At 45.8% G+C, this 24,675-nt stretch overlaps 1 protein-coding gene and 1 non-coding gene across 3 annotated transcripts; both read right to left on the reverse strand.

Annotated features, from left to right (window-relative positions):
• Nucleotides 1–1,315: 1,315 nt before the first annotated feature.
• Nucleotides 1,316–18,336, reverse strand: NARS1 (asparaginyl-tRNA synthetase 1). Of its 2 annotated transcripts, none has more exons than XM_055559595.1 (15): nucleotides 17,875–18,336; nucleotides 16,422–16,501; nucleotides 14,180–14,245; nucleotides 13,997–14,089; nucleotides 13,824–13,913; nucleotides 12,831–12,909; nucleotides 11,743–11,813; nucleotides 10,290–10,376; nucleotides 8,587–8,808; nucleotides 8,282–8,481; nucleotides 7,750–7,885; nucleotides 5,970–6,083; nucleotides 3,603–3,734; nucleotides 3,187–3,318; nucleotides 1,316–2,442 (listed from the first exon to the last, which is right to left on the reverse strand). In XM_055559595.1, the coding sequence occupies exons 1-15, from the start codon at nucleotides 17,915–17,917 to the stop codon at nucleotides 2,311–2,313; spliced, it is 1,677 nt and encodes a 558-aa protein (XP_055415570.1). In that variant the 5' UTR covers nucleotides 17,918–18,336; the 3' UTR covers nucleotides 1,316–2,310. The 2 variants fall into 2 exon arrangements, with proteins under 2 accessions (XP_055415570.1, XP_055415569.1); XM_055559594.1 differs by having other exon boundaries at nucleotides 16,422–16,504; nucleotides 17,875–18,329.
• A 1,213-nt stretch (nucleotides 18,337–19,549) lies between these two features.
• LOC129636365 (U6 spliceosomal RNA) lies at nucleotides 19,550–19,654 on the reverse strand. The gene has a single exon (XR_008706903.1). It is a non-coding gene; the product is annotated as a U6 spliceosomal RNA (small nuclear RNA).
• Nucleotides 19,655–24,675: the final 5,021 nt, after the last annotated feature.

Consider the following 24,675-nt stretch of genomic DNA (forward strand, 5'->3'; position numbering starts at 1 on the left):
CCAGAGCTAAGACTCAGCACAGCCAAATAAATTAAAAAAAAAAAAAAAAAAAAAAAAAGAGTCCTGGGTCGATCCCTGAAATTCAGATTCTACTTGTCTGTGATGAGGCCTGAGCACCAGTATGCTTACAGTCCCAAGTGACCTCCGTATGTAGGACGGTTGCTTCTGATAGTCATATTACTCTACACTAAATGAGAAATGTTGGGGACTTCCTGGTGGTCCAGTGGCTAAGACTCCCCACTCCCAATGCAGGGGGCCCAGGCTCGACCCCTGGTCAGGGAACTAGATCCCGCGTGCCACAGCTGAGAGTTCGCGTGCCATGAACACCTGCCACAGCCACGTAAACGAACAGGGAACTTTTAGAAAATGCTAGAGGCTGCCGGATGGGAGGAGTCGGGTGGCCAGAAATGGCTGCAGGACATTGACCAAAACGGAGAGCTTAGTATGGGGTTGGCCGAAAAGCTTGTTCAGGTTTTTCCACGAGATGGTGCAGAAAAACCTGAACAAACTTTTTGGCCAACCCAAAACTGAAGTCATTTGAATTGCTGTGAAGATTAACCTCCCACCCGTCTCCAAAACTTGCAACAGGTCAGCTACACAAGTACCCACGGTGCAGGGGGTTGCCGGTGTGAGAATCACACAACAGGGAGAGGTTATGGGCCATGAGACGAGCCCTACCAGAGCAGGGACTCAGAACCCGGGTGTCTGTGAGGTGGACGCTTGGCGGGGACGTGCTGGGGTGTGGCGCTCGGGTCACAGTGACAACCAGAGCGAAGGGAACGTAAGCCCACGTGCCTAAGGTTTGCTGCTTGGATTCCTGGTTTGATGTCACCTTGACTCCCTTATCCCCACCTAGTCCCATTGCTTTCCGTCCGTATTTAAGATGCTTGACCAATTTATACAATTAAAATGCATGAGTCTAATCTCCTCACCTAAATTCTGATCAAGTGAATTGCCTAGTTGAATCCAATTAAAGCTCATTCACATTCTAACCAGTATTTCTTATTTAAAGATAGAGGCCAAATATACTACAAATACACCCATTTACATCTGTCATTTCACTTAACTGCAAAATAAGATACACTCTAATGTGTCCAGAAACACAACAAGGATTATAAAAGTGATGTAACTAGCACCCACATCTAATTTTAAAAACACCTTCCTTTTCCTTACACATGTATTTAGTAACACCTACTAAATTCAGTAATATCTAATTTCACATATACAAATCATGAAAAGTATTTTAAAAATACAAAAGGCACGAATTAATGTGAAACAGAGACATTTAGCTTTAAAAAATTAAGTTGGCAAAGAGTTTTTACATGTGTCCATTTATTGATTGCTGCGAATAGAGCTTATTGAGAATACACTGACATGCATTTGAGGGGAGAAATTAACCAAACCTGAAAGGAAGCCATTCAATAAGCCTGAGAGTTAATAAGGTAGGAGAGATTAGATCTAAAGACACAGTATGTGGGGTGACGCCAACCACCACAGAGGGCTGTCCTTAAGATGCCAGCTGCAAACGCTTTGGGAACTTCTCTGTTCTGAATTACTGTGGAACTACCAGGAGAGAGAGATCACCCTGCCTCTTTAAACTAATGCGAGAAAGCAAGCTGTTCACTGATGTGCCAAAAACTTGCTGTCACTTCCAACTGTTTAAGGTAATTCCATTTTTACAAATTCCTCCACACCAATTTGTATGCTTTAGAGTTATAAGCAGCTATGAGATTTAGGAAAGATTCACAACGGATGCAAAAGATTGTAGTCATATCATTCCTGTATCTACTGATTTAGGCTCTGTTCTAATACTAGCAGATTTTTACAGCATATTGTCAATTTTCCCCAAGGTGTTGAACTCATTGATACGATAAAGTGGTATAAATGAAAAGAATTCCATTTATACTTAAAAGGACAGAGAGATTAAATTACTGGAATGTCTAAGATCATAATTTTAAATTATTTAATGATATATGTGGTATATACGACATAAAGATTGTAACCTAAAGGTGGATAAAGCGCTGAGACATACTTCTAACTGCAAAGCTATAAGCCAGTTTTTCCCAAACTTTGTAATGGGTATTTTTTCCTTAAAATGATAACATCAATGTTACTTGATATTCAAAATGTTTTGAACTGCTTTCTGTGGTAGCAGGAATAAAAAAGAGAAAACAGAAACGGACATACCCCCGTGGAATTAAAAAAAAAAAGCGGGGGGAAGATTTTGGCTTCTTTTTTTTTTTAAGAGGCAGTCTGTTCCTTCCACGAACCGTGTTCTCTCCTTAAAGCTCTGGGGGTTGGGGGGACCGATCATGGCTTGCAGCGCTGGACAAACCGAGGGTACAAGCACACATCTCGGATGTGGTATCTGTCCAGAATCCAGGTTAAGAATCGTTCCAAGCCCAGGCCATAGCCACCATGTGGACACGTGCCATATTTTCTCTGTTAGAGAGAGAGAGAGACAGAGGAATAAAGGCTTAGTGTACAATTTTGTTTAAAATAGTGAAAGTTTTCTGCTGTAAAATGAGTCAGCTTATTGTGGTTAAGGGATCAACCCTTGGACTTCCCTGGGGATCCAGTGGTTAAGAATCTGCCTGCCAATGCTGGGGACACAGGTTTGATCCCTGGTCTGGGAAGATCCCACGTGCTCAGGAGCAGCTAAGCCCGGACACCGCAACTCCTGAGGCCCGCACACCCTAGAGCCCTGCTCCACCGCAGTGAGAAGCCTGTGCCCTGCAACAATGACCAGCGCAGCCAAAAACAAACAAGGGATTCGACCCTTAAGCTACATTCCTTCATGGACCACATGGGGAAAAAATACTTGGATATGAAAAATAAACCAGGGATTTAACACCCTAGAAAGAAAATATTTCACACTTCAAATTAAGCTAATGTCTGTTTATCAGAAAAAAGGAACAACTAGATATTAGTAGGATCTGATGACACATTTTTAAAAACTCGGTAGCAACGAGCGAGGCCAGCAGTTAACAGGTTTTCAAATTAAGTTAACATATTAGTGGCCAAAGACAAATCCCGCAATGCTCACACACATTATTAAAACCACGAGACTGAATACAGCTCCTTCACATGCTAAGGTACCACCCTGAATTCTTCTGACGATTTCAATTTAAACAGAACTATTATGTTGAAAAAACGTTAAAGGGTTTATTTAATAAAAGTTTTTACCTGATCCGTGTACCAGTAATAGGGAGTGGGGTCAATCCCTTCTCTTTTGTAACCTGCCAGGATCTCTTCATTATCCCAGATACGCATGGAGCCACCCACGATCTCACCAACATTGGGCATCAACACATCGACCTTTCAGAATGAGTAAATAAAACAGTAACGACCAGGCTCTCAGTCATGGCACTGCTCTAGAGTTTGAATGGAAATCACTAAAAGCGTCTGATGATCGTGCCAAACCAAGTATGACTCAAATGCCGTAATTCAACAAGGCAGGTTAAACGCCATCAGAGCGCAGAAAACACTTCCTGAAATGCTGGAGATTTATAATAAAATATCTGCTATGAGCTGTGTCTTATTCCAACGCCCCCGCCCCCCACCCTTCAGAAGCAAAATCACTATCTGAATCCTAGACTGACAGATTCGGTGAGCCGGGGGTCCTCGGGACAGCGCTGCATGTAGAAGGACTTGATCTCCACGGGAAAGCGACACAGCAAGATGGGCTCGTTGATGGTGTCCGTCATCAGTCTCTCTGGAGCTTCCGGGATATCCTGAGGTTAGACAGGGGCTTCATGAACATCTAGACCTCGAAAGGCGCCCTGGCAGAAGCAGCTCTCTGATCCAGCAGCAGTCCGCCATCTTACTCACCCAACAGAGCCCAGAACACACGTCCATCCATAACCCATGACCACGCGGGTGTAAGGGACCATCTCTGTAAGCAGATCTGCCTCCTCCTACATTACATCTGTGCCATGTCACATGAGGAATAAACATACACACACACACACAGGGGTGATATACTGCTCCATTATCCCTTTCCAATGGCCAGTTTTATCTGGGTCTGAAGCAAACGCAGTCCACCCAGTCCCATAAGGTGTAAGATAATCAGCAAATGCTTCACAACGTCATTGATCTATACACACACACTATGTTATTAATAACACCAATCTTTAAACTCCCGTTATCTCCGCTCCTTTCCTGTTACAATAAATCTGCATGCCTTCAACAGTCCTAAGACACAGCTGTAAGACAAATAACCAGTGTCGAATTTATAAATGTAACCACACCTGCAGTAGTTAGCCAAGAGAGGTTAGATGATGATGAATCAAGTTAATCTGTTTTCCGCTCACGCATCCTTCAGTAAACCACACATAAATTCAAGTTCAAACTGAAAAAACTCATCCTGGTAAAAACTGATTGGAAAGAATGGGGCAAGACTGATTTAAGGTTAAGCACTGAGGGCGCTCCCCCGTCGCCGGGCACAGTGGCTTGCAAGCTCTCGCCCTGGAGCCCTGCGCCCTCTACAGTCCAGAGAGGAAATGAGAGGTGAGCGGGAGAGCTCTTCACATGCTAACTGCAGGAGAAGGGTCTCACTGCGTGTCCCAGGGGCTGGAGACCTCTGCTCTATCCTAGCCCCCTCCTGTGTGTGGGATGATGCCAACGTGGAGAGGAAATGCTGACAGGCTCAGAGGACTGCCTGCCGGGCCCTGAACTCAGTAAGTCCTCTGACTTTACAAGCGGACGTTACCTCCAAGGCAGACAGGGAATCAGACAGCGGGGTCGCTGGCCTCTGTTACCCAGCAGCGAGGACAGAGGTGGGACTGAAGCCCACCTGGGGGGCTCGCGTTCTTTCCACTCAATCCCACCAGCCTGCTGGACTAGGTGGTGACGGCGCTCAGGTCTTCAGCACAGAGTCTGGTTTCACACAAGGTCAACCGAACTCATGAAACAATTAAAGTAACTTATAGAAGCTTAGTACACTGTCCTCGCTAATTTCTTTCTAAAAATGAAACAAAAATCACATATTTCCTTTGTAAAACAGATTTGCAAACACTATATAAGGAGTGGTTAAATGCACAAGGAGGAGGGTTTGGAATAGTGCTGATAACCTGCTCCCACACACTGCTGGGGGGTGCTCCCGGGCAAGGCACACATGCTCCGCGTATCTGGGGTGCTGGGCCACCTTCACCATCAAAGCCTTCTCTCCTGGTTTTACACTTTAACCAGTGGCTATTTTCTTCTTTGAACCTCCTCCATATGAAGGAGTTTTAACTCACTGTTATGGAGGAAGGAAGTATTCTTGCCTGGGCAATCCCATGGACAGAGGAGCCTGGCGGGAAGAGTCCATGGGGAAGCACAGAGTCAGACATGACTGAGTGACTAACACTTTCACTTTTTATCCTTTTTGAAAGTCAGTTACTTTCTCCAGAAAACCGAAACGAGCACACACAGATGCCAAGGCTTTGCACGTGACTTCAAAGTTCACAACGTCCTGAAGGGTCCTGCCAGTCTAGAGAATCACAGCCAGAGCTAGTAAGAACAGGACTTACGGGACGTTCTGAAGGGTCCTGCCAGTCTAGAGAACTACAACCAGAGCTAGTAAGAACAGGACTTACGGGACATTCTGAAGGGTCCTGCCAGTCTAGATTACTACAACCAGAGCTAGTAAGAACAGGACTTATGGGACGTTCTGAAGCGTCCTGCCAGTCTAGAGAATCACAACCAGAGCTAGTAAGAACAGGACTTACGGGAGAGGAATGAGACAAAGGAGGGGGTGTGAAGGCTACAAACTGGCTAATATGTACTGAGGACCCCAGAAAAGGCACTGCCCCAAGGAGCACTCGATGCCTACTGAGCCATGGATCCTCAGACACGCCCAGGAAGGAGGGTCTGTGGTTATCGTTTATTTAACAAGCAGATGCCTCCTACATTGCTGGTGACCGGAAGCAGCAATCCACTGAAGCATGAGGCTCCCTTTGACACAGTGACTACAGAGGAATTCGTACCTCTCCAAATTCATAGAAAGTTCCGTCTTCTTTCTTTATGTTGTGTTCTTTCAGCCACACAATCGCATCTGAATAGTTCATCCGTTTGAAAGGCCGTTTAGGGGGCTTAAAATTCTACAGCAGAAAGGAAAAATATGGTGTATGTAAAGAAACCATTCACACGAACATTTCAAGAGATATTTACCGTTATATCAGATATTACTTCATGAACGTCAGGACTTGTTCATTGACGCTGGCAGCAGAGGAGCAGAAGCATAAAGGGAGGGGTGGATGTGGATGTGTTCGTGTTTATATTTTGAGGATAATGCGTGTGGACATTTCTTGGTACTACAGGATCGCACTATTTAGTAATTAATTCAAGAGAAACATACCTCCTTGCTAATACTTTTAATAGTTTGGATCAAATAATGAGTCCTCTTAGAAGCGTTATACTTTGTGTACTGTTGATTTAGGTCTCATTTTTAATTGAACATTAAGGGAATTTTAATCCTAACTCTGCCAATATCTTTATCTAGAGGCTTGTTGCCCTTTTTGTCTTCTCTGAAATTTTTGTCGCCAAGAAAGGCTGGATTACATTCTTTTTCCTTCCAGATTGAGCTGGTGTAGTGCATTCTTGTTTATCAAAATACTCATAGCTTTGGGACTTTGAAATGGTAAATATTCATGATGTGTGAAAACAGTATGATACATAACTGTTATGATCTTAATTATATAAAAATGGATGCTTAGTTGTGAACACACACACATAAGAGCTAGAAGGGCTAGAAGAGCTAGAGCAAACTGCTTGTGATTACGAATGACTTTGTTTTCTGCATCTTGAGTGTTTTTGGTTTCCTATTATGCCATGTTAACTTTTAAGAAATAAAAGCTATTTTTAAACCTTAAAAAAAATTCTTTCAGACTTAAAAGCAACTTGGGGAATTCTCTGGCAGTCCAGTGGTTAGGACTCTGCATTTCCACTGCCAAGCATCCAGCTGGAACTAAGATCCCACAAGCCATACAGTGCAGTCAAACACCCACTCCCCAAAACTGGACATCCCTAAAAATGGAAAACACATACCAACTTTCTATGTAAGTTAAAATACTATGAAATTATTGGCAATGACTAGTATCCAATTTTAGTCTTTAAAATATCAGTCTGGAAATGGGTGAAGGGGATCAAAAAGTACAAACTTCCAGGTACAAAAGAGGTTAAGTCCCAATAGGATGTGATGTATGACATGGTGACTATAATCAATAATACTATATTATAAATTTGAAAGTTGATAGGAAAGGATCTTGAAAGGTTGCATCACAAGAAAAAAGCTGTAACTAGGTGTGGCGTGGGGTCATCTTCTGTTTTTAAAAATCTTATTTATTTTTGGCTGCGCTGGGTCTGCGTTGCGGTGTGCAGGCTTCTCACTGCGGGGGCTTCTCTTGGGGGCACAGGCCCAGCGCACGTGGGCTCCAGTAGTTGTGGTGTGCAGGCCCAGTAGCCCCGAGGCATATGCAACCCTCCCAGGCCGGCAGGTGGGCCCTCAACCACTGGACCACCAGGGAAGCCCCGTTTTCTAATATATACATACATATCTCTCTCTCTCTCTCTCTCTCTCTCTCTCTCTCAAGGCATTAGGGTGTACACCTGAAAGTAATATGTTATATATCAATTATAATTCAAAAAACCAGTCATTTTATTTCAAAGCTCACCAAGCTATTAAATCTGTAAAAATCGAGAACATGGACCTTGCTGCCTTCTAAAGCAGAACCCTCATTTCATGTCTCCAAACAACGGCAGGCCTACCGGGTTGAGGTCGCGCACTATGCTTCCTGCAGGTGATTTCAGGACTCTATCGACCACGTCACACACCAAGTCCTCCAGGCGGTTCAGGAGCTCCTCGAAGGTCAGGAAAGGACACTCGGCTTCCACGTGAGTGTATCTGAGGAACACGACACTAGCTCAGAGCTGCCCTTCTTTCCACTAAGTTTCTCTAGAGCAAGGATCTTAACGCTGGGAAACTCCACTGTGCTAATCAACTCCCAACTCTGCAAATTAGTTTTAGCCTACCCGACTTCCTTTCCCCCTCCTTAATGATTTCTTGTTTATTCCCCAACACATAAAGGATCAAGAGAGAGCAATCAACAGACCTTCGTGAGCTACGAGGTAGAACTTCTTGGACAGTTTCCATTAACTCATTCAAGTACCCTTTATAAAACCTCTCAATACTTCAGAGGTTTTTACACAGACTGTCATTTATCTCCATGAAGATTGCTTCTCTGAACGTGCCTTCTCAGAAAACAAAATTTAAAACGAAAGCAAAAAGACAACCGCATACTCAGCCAGGTGCCTTCGTGTTCTGGACTGTTCTGCCCTGTATGACTGTGCGATGCAAAAGACGTCCCCCAGAGCTGGAATGCAGGTCTCCAGGTAGAGCTGAGAGGACTGCGTCAGATACGCCTCTTCCCCAAAATAGTCGAGCTTGAAGAGCGTGGCGCCGCCTTCCACCTGTGTCTGCACCAACGTTGGAGGAGTGATCTGCGCCAACAAGCAGGAAAGGGGTAAACAGGCCTTCTGTGAGCACCAGGCCCAAGGTCACACGCGCGAAGGGCGTCGTCTGCGGGGATGACCGCGCGCACTTACTTCGTGGTACCCCCTGTCGAAGAAGTGGTCTCTGAAGCACCTGGTGATCACGGAGCGCGCCTTCAGGATTTTGGACATGTTCTCCCCCCGGATCATCATGTGTCTGTTGTTGAGCTGGACGTCCACGTCAGACTCCTCGTTGATCAAGTTGTCAGCACCTCCGGCGGGGGCCAACCCAATCAGCTCCCAGAAGTCGCAGCTCAGCTCGTGGCCCCCCGGAGCCTACAGATTTAAACAGGGCGGGGAGGAAGAGAGGGAAGGAGGAGACAGAAAGTGTACAGGGCGAGGGAGCCTCACTCGTGGCAACATTTTCAGTAAGCTCATATTTCTAAGAACCTATCTTTACCAGCCTACCCTTCTAAACACAAAGACCCAGTAACTGAATTTCATATTGACAGATTTAATATTTCTTTCAGAGTAAATCACACACACACACTTTTTAAAAAACAGAAAAGCACAAGCTAGAAAATAAACTATAATCCCATGACCTGGAGTAACCACTAACTACTGTCAACATTTTAGTAGATCTTCCAGCCTTTGCCCAATAATTCAAAAGTAACGTAAAAATTCCTTAAATACCAAGGTTTTACTAAAAGATGTTTCTCTCTGGAACATATAGATAGTAAAAATTCCAATCCTCCCTAATAATCCCATCAAAAGCCTTGTATGTAGAAGCCACACAATGTGGAATATATAGGCATCTTGGTGCCCAACACTGGCAGCAGGAAACACCAAGACAGCCACTCCATTGTGCAATCGAATTACTTACAAGGCAAATCCAGTGACCCTGAACCAGATATTCACTCCTAATACAGGTTCTTTACATGGACTCAGGGAGTCTCTTTTACCAGTGTTTCTAGTCTCTTGGGAGGACCCCATGGGCTCCCTCTGCTGCTTAATATGTCATCTTTGTTTTCTTTCCCAGAAACCAATCCAACCACAGTTGTTGCTTGAACAATAATTACCAACAAGTAGCTCTTAACTCGGAGAAGGCGATGGCACCCCACTCCAGTACTCTTGCCTGGAAAATCCCATGGACAGAGGAGCCTGGTGGGCTGCAGTCCATGGGGTCGCTAAGAGTCAGACACAACTGAGCGACTTCACTTTCACTTTTCACTTTCATGCATTGGAGAAGGAAATGGCAACCCACTCCAGTGTTCTTGCCTGGAGAATCCCAGGGACGGGGGAGCCTGGCAGGCTGCCGTCTATGGGGTCGCACAGAGTCGGACACGACTGAAGCGACTTAGCAGCAGCAGCAGCTCTTAACTGGTACTAGGTGGCATGTGTGTTGGTTGGGGAACAAACAATTCTGACTGTCAGAGTTATATTTAAGTTTTTTTTTTTTAAGAGCCTTTCAAATTCTATTTTAAAAGTTTCAAATTTAGATTACTGTTCTTTCCTGAAACACTTCCAGTAGATGAAATTTTTATTTTCACCTAGCTGAGAAATTATTCACATATAAACAGCAAGTTATTCTCGCCCTTGAAGATTATTCAGTAATTCTTTAGGCTGAAAATCCCTGAGATTGTTACATCATACAAGCTGTACAGCACACATATTTCACTGGAAAAGGAAAAGGCACTCTAAAGTTAGCAAGGGCATCACATCTTTATATTTATAATGCTAAATTCCAAAAAAAAAACACAAAGACACTGGAAAGCAACAAGCATAGCACTCTTCACTCAGAAACTCCACACACTCACCTGCTTGCCCTTTGGGGTAAGATTCAGCGTTCCACACACCGCGACACTGCTCTCGGTGGACAAGACGACGCCACTGTAACACTGGCACTACGACAAGATCAAGTTCAAATTTAGCTGCTCACATTTCTAGTAAAATACTCTACCATACAGAGAGCAAAGGCGGTTATTTATAAACAAGTTATCTAGTCCAAAACTAGTAAAATAAAAGACGGCCATTCAACCAAACATTTATCTATATGTAAATACACACACACATGTGCACGCATCCTACGTGTACGTGCATACATGTCTGTGCACACATTAGTCCACATCTCTCTTAAAAAGTGAAGAACTTTATAAGGGAGGGATAGGCCATCGACACCTGAATCCACTAATCATAAGGACGACTGGAATGATGTGATTCATGATGCGACGTAATTGAAAGAAGACAGCTATGTCCATGAAGTAGTTATATCAAGAAGACCTGAATATGATCAGACCTAACCTCCAGCTTGTAAGAAACAAAAAGGATAGAGGAACATTTACACCGTATGATGCAATCGACCAATCCAGAATGTGACAAGCCCTACAGGACAAATGACCCAATTCTTTCCAATAACTGCATGGGGGAATGCAGTGGGGAAAAGAAAATGAAAGGGGAGAACTGCTATAGACTGAGACAGATTTCAGAGACATTATCAACTAAAGGCAACACGTAGCTCTTGTTCCGATCCTCATTCGAACTAACCAACTGTAAAAAGACATCATGTATCAATTGGGAGAATCTGACTGGGTATTTTTTTGGGGGGGGGGGGGTGTGATAATGGTAGTGTGGTTATATTAAAAATATTTCTTCCTGGGGAAGCATATGCAAGTATGTTTACATGAAATATGATGTCTGGGAGATAAACTGGGGGGGGGGGGGGAATAAACCAGAACTGGCAATATATTAGTTATTAAAGATTTAATGTGTATCCGTCCCAAATCCCTATGTTGAAACCCTTTCTTGCCACGTGATGCTGTTAGGAGGTGGGGCCTTTGAGAGGTAGTTAGGATTACATCAGGGCATGAGGGTGGAACCCTCATGAATGGGATTAATGCTTTCCCTTCTCTGCAAGCTGAGGATGTGGATACAACAGGAAGTGGGCAGTCTGCAACCCGGAAGAAGGCCCTCACCAGAACCTGACCACGCCAGCACCCTGATCTGGACTTCCAACCACTAGAACCGTGAGAAATAAACTTCTGTTGTTACCACGCCCCCCAGTTTATGGCACTCAGTCACAGCAGCCTAACTAAGACATTACTGAGGCTGAGAGAGAAGCCTGGGAGCTTTCCTCCTGCTGTTCCATTTTTGAGATGTTTGAAATTTCCCATAATAACAGTTCCAGATGCCCAAATTCCCTAAACTAACAATAAAGGAACCTATTGAAAAAAATCAAATATTCAGCCATCGTAAATATGAGAAAATGTTTACCAAATCATCTGACAAGACACACTGGAGAAAACCCGTACCATCCCGCAACACCAGAAACATTAAATTCTTTCCTAAAAATGAGAAAGAGGACATTTAGCCGGACTGTTCTTGAGGCACCTGAAAGCACTTTCTCATAATTTAATCGTTTATGAAGGAACTGCCAAGTTTAAATGTGGAAAATTCAAACCTCCTACGGGGCCTTGTTCCTTTGAAGTAGTGTCACTACTCAGTATCTGGAAAGTATTTCACCTTCTTACTGTATTTGCAAACCCCATGCGGGCCTCCTGACCCACAGCATGAGGGGAAAGCAAGGCCGTACACATGGCAGTCGAGGGACTGCGTCTCCTTCACCCCCAAGTCCCCTGCAACGGCCAGCACAGCGCGTCCCCTGGAGGTGACACACACGGCCACACGGAATCACTCGTGGCTTTTTATGCCCCGTTTCTTTTTTTATGAAGGATTTGATAACCACTTACAATAAAAGACATGCAAAACCATAATAATAATGAAAAGAGAAAGCAAAACATCAGGACCAAGTACAAATATGCTAATCATAAACCAGCACGGACCCCAGTGAAGTTTCAGATTTGGCTCTGCACTTTCTGTAGGCACCCCCTGCTTTCCATTACATAATTCAGTGCAGCTCAGCAAACACTTCCTGGATACCTCCTGATCACTGTATCCAGGATCAAAGGATACAACCGATTGTATCCAATACAGTTAAGCAACATTTAAATTATTAAACTTTCAACAGTTGTACTAAAAGAATGACCTTAGGATATAAATCACTGTTTCCTTTAAAGAGCTAGCATTCCCAAACAAAAATACCCTCCAGTAAATGCTTTTTCTTATGTTCTTCATTTAAGACTAGGGATACAGAAAAAACATTTTTTTTTATAGTACATGCCTTTTTATTTCTTGATTTGTCTAAATATTTGTATTGAAATGAATGAATCTTTTCTTAAACTATTTTGTGTGCCTTTTTTAAAAATATAAATTTATTTAATTGGAAGCTAATTACTTGACAATATTGTACTAGAGATATTGAAAATTAAAGAGAGAGAGAAAAGTTCAACTCTGCCAGTTACCTTGCCTACGCAGCCTGTGGACCCAGCCAAATACCTTTATCCTTTGGCCTCTATATCCTTCTAGTTCCCGAATCTTCACCTGTCAAGTTAAAGTAAATAACATTTGACCCAGCATGTCATTCATCACATACCAACTTTGTCACGAATATCGGATGGGTGGCAGTAAAGTGTTAAAAAACCACAACTGACGTAAAACTGCAGATAGCCACTCCACCGCAGGTCAGAGCCAGAAAATCTCACCACACCAGAGGGGTTAAAAACAAAAATCCAAGTTTTCTTTCTCTTAGTGCAAAACTGGCTGTGCGAAACACCCAGAACTTCAGATATTGCTACATAAAGTCAATGAGTCAATAAAATTCAAGGCAGCAACAACCCTAGTCCATGCAGAGCCCCTTCCCTAACCTCCCAGACCCTCCTGCCACCCTGGGAGGTGGATGCTTCCAAGGCTGGCTTTTCATCCGGGGGATGGAGGGGAGCGGCAAGGGGAGAAAGGGTCTGGCGGGTGTGGCCAAGCACACAGCTCCCTCACTAAGGAAGCAAGAAAAACACAACAATTCAGCAGCAATAATAACTATTCTCTTCTAGAAAGAACAAAAATATAATCCAATTTAAAAAAAAATCATGAAAAACTTTTTCTCTTAAGAGGTCATGAGAATCATGGATTTCAACCTCTTTCTTTTACGGTGAGGAAACTGCCCTCAGGGAGGGTAAAATCACGTGACTGAGACCCACAGCCCACCAGGCCCAGATGCCAGGGCTGCCAGCTTTCAGTGGGGACAGAATGTGTTCAACATGGAGATCACTCAATTTTATTAAAAAGTGAGCCCCACAAAGACCAGACTCACAACTCTCCAGCACTACTGCTCTCTCTTCCTTCTGAAAGAAAAGACAAAGAGTGCAAAGACCAGAGCAGGCAGCACGATCCTCAGACACAGAAAGTAACAGTGTGACCCGGGGGTCCACCATATGTGAAACAACATGCATCACACTTACACATTTCGGCTCTGGAAGACTTGGGTCATTTTTAATGGTAATCTTCTTTGCTTCTTCCAGGTTCTTCTCTCTTCGCAAATTGTCTTCTGCCTAGTTTTAATAAGTGGGCAATCTGTTAACATGGCATCTGGTGTCCTAAACTGAAAAACGTTCACAGAGCACTCACTGCTCACCTCTTTCTTCTCCCGGGACTCACTCTTCATCTGCTCCCTGTGCCACAGCTTCCTAATGTTCTTCATCTGGGTCTTAGAAATAACATCCCACCTCTGGAGAGATAAATAGACATTTAGTGTTTTTCAGATCTCTGTCTTCTAATGAAAAGTTCTTCACAAAATCAAGTTCTGGATTTACCTTACCTCATTTTCTTTTTGTGAATCTACGTAAATGGTAGGAAAGGGTTCTTTTCCAACTGTCATCAAAGCCTTGGGGAAGGGAGAAAAAGGACATTCCTTTAACATCATGCAATGTTTAAAATTAAGGTAACACCTGACTCACGAGGTAACTTCCATCACCTAGAACATCATCAAGAGCCCAGAAGAAAACATGAAGACCCCACCAGCCAAAAGTCAATGCTGATAGAAGGCACAGCTGAATGTACTAAGATTGTGCTTAAAGTAGACCATCCTTCCTGAACAATCCTAGCAATGTCATTTTACACAGTGATGTAGTTCCCCATACTAGTGAACAAGAAGCAACAGATCTTAAGGGGCCACAGGGACCAGCAGGAAGTATGCTGACAACTGAAGGGACAGCCATCAGCAGAGGCCAACTGCAGAGCAGCTCCAGATGGTTAATCCTCACGAAGGATCCAGGCAAGTCATTTCAGAAACTCTCAACAACATAATGGTCAGGGATGCAGAAGGCTAAGTTTCATTTAACTGGAAAAATTCCTATGTATAGAATATGTACCCCTTTTCAACCTTTCCAGATATACTGGAACATATCTGATATCACCGTATCATTTAATATCTTATAGTTTATATTCTTTTCTAAAAAAATTGATGGTTGGAAGTATGTAAAAAATAAGTATTTTATTAATTGCTTCAAGTATTCCTTCAAATCTGCTCCTAAATTATCATCAATCAAGAAACGTAATGAGTTGTTGTCTCCAGTATAACATCTGAAGCTTATGAAATCCGACTTTTTCTAAAGATGTAGCTTCCAAACCTGAAAAATACTTTTCTTCTTGATTGAACACCAGTCTCAACTCAATTACTGCTAAAGAGGAGGAGGGAACCTGGATCTTTTGGAAACATCCAACCGAGTTCAGCTTCTCCTTTTAACAATCAGACTTTGTAAGATGTTTGTAAATCACTAAGAGTTGATCTACTACCTGACAGTCTGTACTGATTCTTTCTTTGCTATCACACATTGAAAGGACCCAAGAGGAATTCTCCAAATCAGACAGGCACAGTTCTTGCTAACAGCATGCATTCATCTAAACTCTACTGTCAGTTCTGCGGAATCACCCCAACAATCTGAAATGAGAGTCTTCTACTAAGGTTTAAAACCAGTAAGATCCGTGTTTGACACACCAAAACATAATCAGAGTATGAGCTAAAAGAGGAGCCGATGGTCCTAGGACAGGAACACTTGATAATGACCTAAACAAATACCGTAACACAGCTCACAAGGGGGACTGGCCAGCCAGGATATACAGGAAAGTCAGGGCAGTGCTCTCCTTGGTGCCGGGCACTATCCAGCTTCCTTCTGTAGCAGCTGTGGCCATTCCAGTCAACAGACAAGGCCACAGATACCTCCAGAGGGATGGCTTCCTGGCCCTACCCCGTAACCTAATACAATCAGATACCTACCTCCTAAATCCAAGCTTTTGAAGAACTCATCTGCACTGTATTTGGCCTTTCATGTAAGATGGCTTAGAGAACATGCTAAACTAACTGATGGAGTCTACTACCCTGAGAAACAATAATTTACTGTTAAATTAGCATCCCGGCTTTAGGCTCCAGACTCATGCAATCCTGAGAGCCTGTTCTGAGGAATGGGTCCCTTTCCTAGTACTGATATAAATCAGGTTCCTGAATCTCAAGGTTCAAGGTCACACCTGGATTCAAGTGGTAAATTCACCAAGAGAACTCTGAGGAGTCAGTTTGGAAGAAATGTTTGGAATAAACTCAGTATGACTATGGGAAGATAATTTTTATTTCTACAAGAATTAAAAAACTGATCATTTGACTCATTGGAGAGAAAAATTCCAAGATGCAATGCTGATGGTAAGGAAGAAAAGAAGACACCTATTAAAAATGTTCAAGGGGAACTCCCTGATAATCCAGAGGTTAGGGACTTGGTGTGCTCACTGCCAAAGGCCTGGCTTCAATCCCTGGCCGGAGAACTAAAAATCCCACAAGCCTCAAGGCGTATGTCCTCCCACCCCTCCGAAAAAGGAAGTTCAAATAACTTTAGGCATACAGCATCTAATACCCTTAAAGCTACATACCTGTATACACCCCTTACTTGCCCTTTTCGGAAAGTTCTCTTCAAATCTAGTGCTTGAGATAAGACTCCTGACAAGGCATATAATAACTGGCAGGAGTCATTAATAAATACAAAGTTGTTTTCCTAATGAGGAAGAGGCACTACCTTAAGGCCTGTTTTAAAAGGTTTCTCCTTGGTTCCATCACCGGTAACATCATTTCCCTCTCGGTCGGAGACGTACAGTTCTGCTGTTTTACAAAAAGAGAGTAAGTTACTCGTTTGGTCAATAATTACCAGTCACCTCATACTGCAGCTACTTTATCCATTCTTTATCTTTGTAAACAGAACAGGTATCTGATCAGTGAAAATTATCAAATTCCAGGGACTTCCCTGGAGAAGGCAATGGCACCCCAGTCCAGTAATCTTGCCTGGAAAATCCCATGGACAGAGGAGCCTGGTAGGCTACAGTCCACGGGGTCGCTAAGAGTCAGACACAACTGAGCAACTTCACTTTCACTTTTCACTTTCATGCACTGGAGAAGGAAATGGCAACCCACTCTAGTGTTCTTGCCTGGAGAATCCCAGGGACGGGGGAGCCTGTTGGGCTGCCATCTATGGGGTCGCACAGAGTCGGAAACGACTGCCGCAACTTAGCAGCAGCAGCAGCAGGAGGGACTTCCCTGCTGGTCTCGTGGTAACGACTGCACCCTGCCAATGCAGGAGGTGCGGGTTCCATCCCGGGATCCCTGAGATCCCACAGCCATGCTCGCAGCCAAAAGATACTTAAATTTTCTTTAATTAAAAAAATGTATCAAAGTCCAAAAGAAATTGTATCAGTTTATTTTCCCACTCCCCTCTCCAAGGACATCCATTCGGTAAGAAGAGACTGATCAAATTTAGCTTTTCAAAATGAACTTTGATCGTTTTCCTTTGTGATACTGCTTCTACTTGAATCCCAACAACAGAGCAAGGGCTTTGTAGTTGGCCAGACTGTCCAACTGGGATGTTGCACTTTAACAGCCAGGGACCCTGGAGAGTTCACTTAACCTTTCTGGGCTTGTTTCCAAGCCTGTAAAATGAGGGAAACGATACCCATATCTTAAAGTACTGAGGATGAAATATATAAATCGGATATCCTGGTGCCAGAGCACAGAAAATCAAAATAAACATCAGTTTCCTCTGGCCTTTAAAGAAAACCAAAAGTTCCGAAGGTAAACGAATTGCACAAGGGCCTCACAACTGTGAGCGGGCAGAGACATCACTTCGGATCTCCTACACCCTCTCCTTTGCCTACTGCACCAGATGGCCTCCCAGGCCCTTCCCACATAAACGAGGATGAGAGAGACAGGCATTCTCGAGTCGTCTCCTGAGGGTCACTCGGAAGACGCACACCCTCGGGGGCGGCCCTGAGGTCTGGCCGGGCCTCTCTCAGTGGAATCACGGGCTTTCCTTCAGCGGGGCCGCGCGGGGAGCCTGCGGCGCCCGGAGAAGCCCGGCCAGGCCCGGCGCGCCCGCCTCCACCCGCGCCCAGCGCTGAGAGCTTTACTCTGCAGGAACGCGGGGGCGGCCCGCGGCAGGGGCGCCACTCACACCGCCCCCCGACGCCGGCCTCACTCACCGAGCACCATCCCTGCGGCCGCCCTGACCACCTCCAAGGACATCGCCTCCAACACGCAGCCACCTGGCCTCCCCGCGGAGTGTGCGCCGGCAGCCTCCTCAACTCGGAGGTTGCATCATCGAACGTCGCGCAGAAGCAGTCGCCGTAAGTCACCGCATCGTCAAGGCTCCATTGGTTACGGGTGGTTACGGAGGAGGGCGCGCGGCGCCGCAGCCGCCATCTTCGGTTCAGGCAGAGGCAACTTCCGGTTCCGGCGCCGCCTCCGGGCTACCCCCTCCCTTCCGGCTGCGCTGGAGACTCGAGGCGCAGAAGTCCCGCCAGGGGTCTCCTTGGCCCGAGACACCCCGGGCAGCGCTGTAGTCCCAGTCCCTCCGGCCTCTATCTCCCCATCTTCCCTGCTGAGTCTCCTAGTTCCGCCCCACCCCTACCCCTGTTGTGGGGGCGGTCAGGCCCTCCTGGAAACCAGACCCAGGGCTTCATCCCAGATCCTCAGATCCTCCAGTGGAATTTATGTCGTCATCAAATTAATGACGATCCATGTCGTCATCAGCCGCGAGCTGGGGTGGAGGTAGGAGTGAGGGGCAGAGCTAGGGGTAGTCCTGTCTCCCATTCATTGCCTACCTTGAACATGAAGACGCTTTAACTTTCTAGCTTCATTGAGTTTAGGAATGTAATTCTGCGTCACTTGGATTATAGTGTGTGTTTTTAAAATTATCTTAAATTGGAGGATAATTGCTTTACAACGTTGTGTTGGTTTCTGCCCTACATCAGTCTGAATCAGCCGTGAGTATACATATCCCCTCCCTCCATAGGGTGTATTTTTATTTTAACTTACAAACATCAGTATTAGGAAGGTCGTTACAATACCGTGTGAAGAACTGGGGCTTCAGATCTGGAATTCTGGTTCTGCCTGTCGCTGTGTGACTAGAGCTGAATGCGCTAACCTAAACTTCAATCTCCCTGTTTGTGAAGGATGAATAAGTTCAGGGCCCAGCAGTCACAGGTAGTAAATAAAGGGTGGCTAGGGTCATCATTCTCAACTTACTGGTATACCAGAGTTTGTCTCTGAGTCAAAGGAAAACATACTTTGGTTATGGAAATAAATCCATAGGTAGGCTCAGAGTCTATCAAAAATATAAACCAGATACTTTGATTTAAGAATATTTCACCCAGTTTCATGGACTTTCCCCTTTCCCTGTTTGTTGAATGCTTGCTTTGCCCATGCCTTAGTTACTTACAGCTGAAAGGCAAATGTATTATCTCAGGTAGCTTCTGAGGCTGAAGCACTGGGGAGTGGATGGGGGGCGGGTGGTATTCAGACCCAGGGTCTCTTCTGAATCAAGCTGTGGGGCAGGGGCTGCAGTCACCTGGTGGCTTGAGTAGGTGAGGATCTGGCTCTTGGCAAGAGGCTGTGGTTTCATGTCAGGTGGGCTCCTCAATGACAGGACAGCTGACTTTCTCCAGAAGTAAGTGGAGGGAGGGAGAGAGGCAGCGAGACTGTATTGGTTACCTATATTCTATATTGTAGAATAAATTACCCCCAAACTGCAAGCGGCAGTTGTTTTCTCACACTGCCTGTGGACCAGGTCTCTAAAAAGGCTGCCATAGAGGTGTCATCTGGAGCTCATTTAAGATTGTTTTTTAGCAGTTTGTGATGAAAGTTGTGAGATAACACAAAAATACAGAACACTTCACAGATTTGTGTGCCGTCTTCGTACGGGGGCCATGCTAATCTCTGTTACCATTCCAGTTTTAGAAGATGTGCTGCCGAAGTGAGCAGAGTCTGAGATTCTTAAGTCTCACCTGGGTGATGCTCTTCCCAAAGGCTCCTGTGGGTGTCAGGAGGACTCACTTCCTCAGGGTGTTGGACTCAAGGCCTCAGTTCTTCGATGGCTCTTGGCCCGAGGTCTCCCTCAGCTCCTTGCCACGAGGCCTTTTCCGGTGGGCAGTGTCCTTCACCAGAGCAAGCGAACAAGAAGGCAAGAGAGTGTGCAGGCAAGACGGAAGCCATGGTCCTTGGTTTCCCATCCCTTTTGCCATATCCTGTTCCTTAGATTCGAGTCACTTGGTCCAGCCTACACTCCAGGAAAGGAGTTGTACACCAGGGCATGAATCCCAGGAGGTGGCAGGGATCCCAGGGCCATCTTAGGAAGCTACCTGCCACACCAACTAAAACCCAGACTGTAGTGCCTTTTCATAACCCAACCAACGAATGACATTTATCATTTCTGCTGTATTTTAACTGGTCGCACAGACCAGCCCTACTACAATATGGGAGAAGACTACACAGGGGGTGAATTCCAGGGGGTGGAGATAAGTGGGGGCCATCTTAGAGGCTGCCATCACAGCCCAACCAGTGAATTTCTCGTCTTCATCCTGCACGGAGACCCCAGAGGCTGGCTCATGTAGACACATCAATGGGCTCTCTGTCTTTTGGGCAGATGTAGCCAGTAGGGAGCACTGGCAGGGATGGGGTGAGTTCGGGTTCTTCCTGCTCCACCTCCCTCATGGCAGGCTGGCTGCACCTTCACCTGAAGGCCACAGACTGTCATCTGAATTGTCCTTCATGCATTGAGTGTCATCTGATCCATAAAATTGGATGCACACAGAGATATCCCACTGTAAAGAGGAAAGAAAGCACGTCTACAGGACTGGGCCTGAAGATTCCCAGAGCACCTGCTTTGATGGCACTGTTGCCTCTTCCCCAAGCCACACCCACAGACTCAGGGGATTTCCCCACGTCCAGTCTCTGACACCTGCATAATAGGCTGGCACAAGCCAGTATTACAGCCTCGGCTTTGGTGCGGCTCTGAAAAGACAGTGGTGGGATGTCCCTGGCTGTCCAATGGTTAAGACTCTGTGCTTCCAACGCACGGGGCACAAATTTGATCCCTGGTCAGGGACATGCCATATGCTGTGCAGTGCAGCCAATAAATAGATAAACTAAAAATAAAAAAGATATAGTTTTAAAAAGGAGAGTTTCAAAGGGGAATCGTCTCAGATGCTAGAACTCAGTGGATGACTGGCTTACCACGTAGGTGCGTAGAGGTAGCACAAGGGACTGATGGACACTGGCTAAAGGGTTGACCAGTTAATCAGGGGCTTAGAAGGAACAAGATTAGAGGTTAGGAATGGTGGTCTGGTGGGGAGGTATGTGGATGAATTTTTCTGAATGGGCACATAATGTGAAGATATCTTGCTCCATGTAAACACCCCTTAGAAGGCATTCGGTGGAGAGGGGGGTCTTTGTAAACTGTGGATGTTGGCTTTCCCTCCCCCACCCTCCAAGTCCCCCAGTGCTTGTTCAAAGAAACCATACACTGTGGCTACAGTAACAGGCTGGAGGCTATGAATGGGTTCAACTACATGGGCTTTCATCAAGGCTGAACTAGCTAGCTGATTACCACTACAGAGGACCCAGCTGACAACAATGGAAACTGATTTTGAAGACTTCAGTTCAGTCACTCAGTTGTGTATGACTCTGCAACCCCATGAACTGCAGCATGCCAGGCTTCCCTGTCCATCACCAACTCCTGGAGCTTACTCAAACTCATGTCCATCAAGTCGGTGATGCCAACCAACCTTCTCATCCTCTGTTGGCCCCTTCTCCTCCCGTCTTCAATCTTTCCCAGCATCAGGGTCTTTTCAAATGAGTCAGTTCTTCACATCAGGTGGCCAAAGTATTGGAGCTTCAGCTTTAGCATCAGTCCTTCCAATGAATATTCAGGACTGGTTTTCTTTGGGATTGACTGGTTTGATCTTGCAGTCCAAGGGACTCTCAAGAGTCTTCTCCAACACCACAGTTCAAAAGCATCATTTGAGGACTTGATGGGACACTAATCTTTGAGGCGACCCTGTGTCCCACTGGTGGCTGGTGAATTGCATTTAACCCCCGGGGTGAGTGAAGTCGCTCAGTCGTGTCCGACTCTTTGTGACCGCCGTCCATGGATTTTCTAGGCAAGAAAACGAGTGGGTTGCCATTTCCATCTCCAGAGGATCTTCCCCACCCAGGGATCAAAGCCAGGTCTCCCACGTTGCAGGCAGACACTTTACCATCTGAGCCAGCAGGGAAGCCCTTTAACCCCCAAAGGAGGCAGCAACATGCCCATCAACTATAGAGTGAGTCACCGTCCAGACAGGATGTACCCTCCCTGCCTACAGGGCCAGCATCTGTGGACTTGGATATGCCCTGTCCATCTCCACAGTACATAGCATCTTCTCTAACCAGGAAACACACTCAATGAAGAGTGACAAGAGGCTCATACGTTCTGGGGGCACTTAGCACAGAGCCTTACATTCCGTATGCGCTTGATAACTAGCTGTTGGACAGACTGATTTAGTCCAGCCTATCTCTCCGGAAACAGAACTTCCCTTTACAGATCGCGGAAAAGAGTCACTATCAAGAACAAACCGAAGTTTGTCGGTGCTCACGAGGGAATGAAGGAATTCAATGAATGGCCTTGCTCTTCTCTCTTCCTCCGACTCTGGCCAGCTGGGGGTGCCCTCTTCTGGTGGTCCTGGCTGTTCTGTCCCCGCGACCGCTCAGGGTTCTTCTGATCCCTGGGCGGAAATTCCCTTTGCTCCACCAGGAGCCGAAAGGGAGTCAGCATTCTAATACTATATGGGCCCCCGCGGGCCACCGTAGCGGGCCTCCGGCTTGCGCTCCGGGTTCCTTATGCCGGAGCCGCCATGCTGTCTCCGGGCACATCCGCGGTCCCACCCGTGGGCGCGCTTTCCCGGTGCGCGCGCACCTCCCAAGTGCGGCGGGAAAGCGGGGCCTCACGTTGTCCTCGGGGTGACGCTCTCAGCGCGCAGCCTCCTAACCGAATCACAGGGCTCATTAGAGCTGCCTCAAGCGATCAGTTATTTGCTCCTGGAAACAGTTTTGGAGAGAGAAGCGGCGAAAATCCCTGTGAGGGTCTCTCGGGCACGTTTCCCCGTCCCTGGGCCGGGAACGGGGCGGGGGGGGGGGGGGGGGGAGGGGCCGGTGTGGCGGGGAGGGGAGGTTAATTGTTTGCTAATTAACAAATCGGTCAAGCAGTCCAAAAAAAAAAAAAAAAGCTTAATATTTAAAACTGGTTTGAAATTGCAGACATAAAAGTAGGGTTATGATTACGGTGAAGCTATTGATTTAAGGACCTGAAAACATAACTTTCCTTTTCCTTGTAAAGTTAAATTTAAGCACTTCACTTTGTTCGTTATTTCTGTGATTCCCAGAACTCCTTCATGGTTGTCAGCTGCTACCTTTATCTTATCATGTCTCCCTAAAAGTGAATGAAATTATTTTGAAATCCTGCTGCCCTTAATGGGGCTTTAAAGCCAGATACCCCAGGAAGCGGGGCTCTTACTTTGTGCCTCGGTGACCCTGGTTGCATTCCTTTCCGAGCCTCAGGGTTTTCGTCCGTAAAATGCTAATAACCCCCTGGAAAGGTTCCCTTTGTGAGGTTAATATGAGGTCAAGTTACACAGAAAGTGTGTGCTCGGCATCTAGAGAGCCTTCTGAATTAGAACATAAGTGGTATTGATAGTTAATCATTGTTCTTTTGTTTTACGATCCTGCAAAACCAAACCTTCAAGCCTTCAAACTGCTGAGGGCTGCTGGTGGGCCCTCCCCATCCCCTGTCCCACCCTCCTTCACCCCCAGTGAATTCTGGCCAGTATTCCAAGTATCTCAGACTTTGCAGATCCTTTCCACTGCCCCAACTCTCAGGAAAAATGCCCTCTCTCTAGCTTCAGGCCATTAAATAGGAGCTTTCTGAGTCTCAAAACTCCACAACTTTTCAGCTTCAACACCTTTGCTTACCTTATAGTTCAGTGTAAGAAGTACAACAGTTGACTCTTGGAACAACATGAGTTTGAACCAATATGAGTCGTCCTCCCCCCAAAATGCTGGCTTCCCTGGTGGCTCAGTGGCAAAGAACCCGCCTGCCAATGCAGGAGACGCAGGTTCGATCCCTGTGTCAGGAAGATCCCCTGGAGAAGAAAATGGCAACCCACTCAAGTATTCTTGCCTGGGAAATCCCATGGACAGGGGAGCCTGATGGGCTGCAGTTCATGGGATTGCAAAAGAGTCAGACATGACTTGTGGACTAACCAATAATAGCAATAGCATACTACAGTACTACACTCTGGGGGTGGTTGAATTTGCAGATGGTTGATTATAAAGTTATATTTGGATTTTCTGCCAAGTGGGGATTAGTGCCATGACTCCCCAACCCCTGTTTCTTTGAGTTGTCCTGGGTATAACATGGGATTTGGGGTAGCCTTGAAGAAAGGTGAAGACAGAATCAGATGGAAGAAGAGCCAGAGAAGCTTTCAAGGCAGTGAATTGTGTCTCTGAAAGCAGTGAGGTGGACCTCCTCCAGGTAATTTGGAAGAGCAGTCATGGTACCAGTTTAGCAGGAGCTGAGGCTCCTGGGGGGTCTCTGGGAGTCCCAGAGGCCCAGCTGATAATTTCTTGGTTGATGAGGATTGTTGTTTGCTGTTGGAGCAGATCCAAGTGAAGGTATTTTCACCCCAAGTCAGAAAATCTTAATATCCCAGTCTTGGACAAACCCGGTAAATGGAAAAGAGCTCTTCTGGGTCCATATTTACCTCAGTCGCTTCAGTCGTGTCCAACTCTTTGCGCCCCCATGGACTGTAGCCCGTCAGGCTCCTCTGTCCATGGGATTTTCCTGGCAAGAATGCTGGAGGGAGTTGCCATGCCCTCCTCCAGGGGATCTTCCCGATCCAGGGATTGAACCCCAGTCTCCTGTGTTGCAGGCTGATTCTTGACCTGCTGAACCTTGGAGGAAGCCCCCA

The sequence above is a fragment of the Bubalus kerabau genome, chromosome 21 (genome assembly GCF_029407905.1).
Source record: "Bubalus kerabau isolate K-KA32 ecotype Philippines breed swamp buffalo chromosome 21, PCC_UOA_SB_1v2, whole genome shotgun sequence".
Lineage (NCBI taxonomy): Eukaryota > Metazoa > Chordata > Mammalia > Artiodactyla > Bovidae > Bubalus > Bubalus kerabau.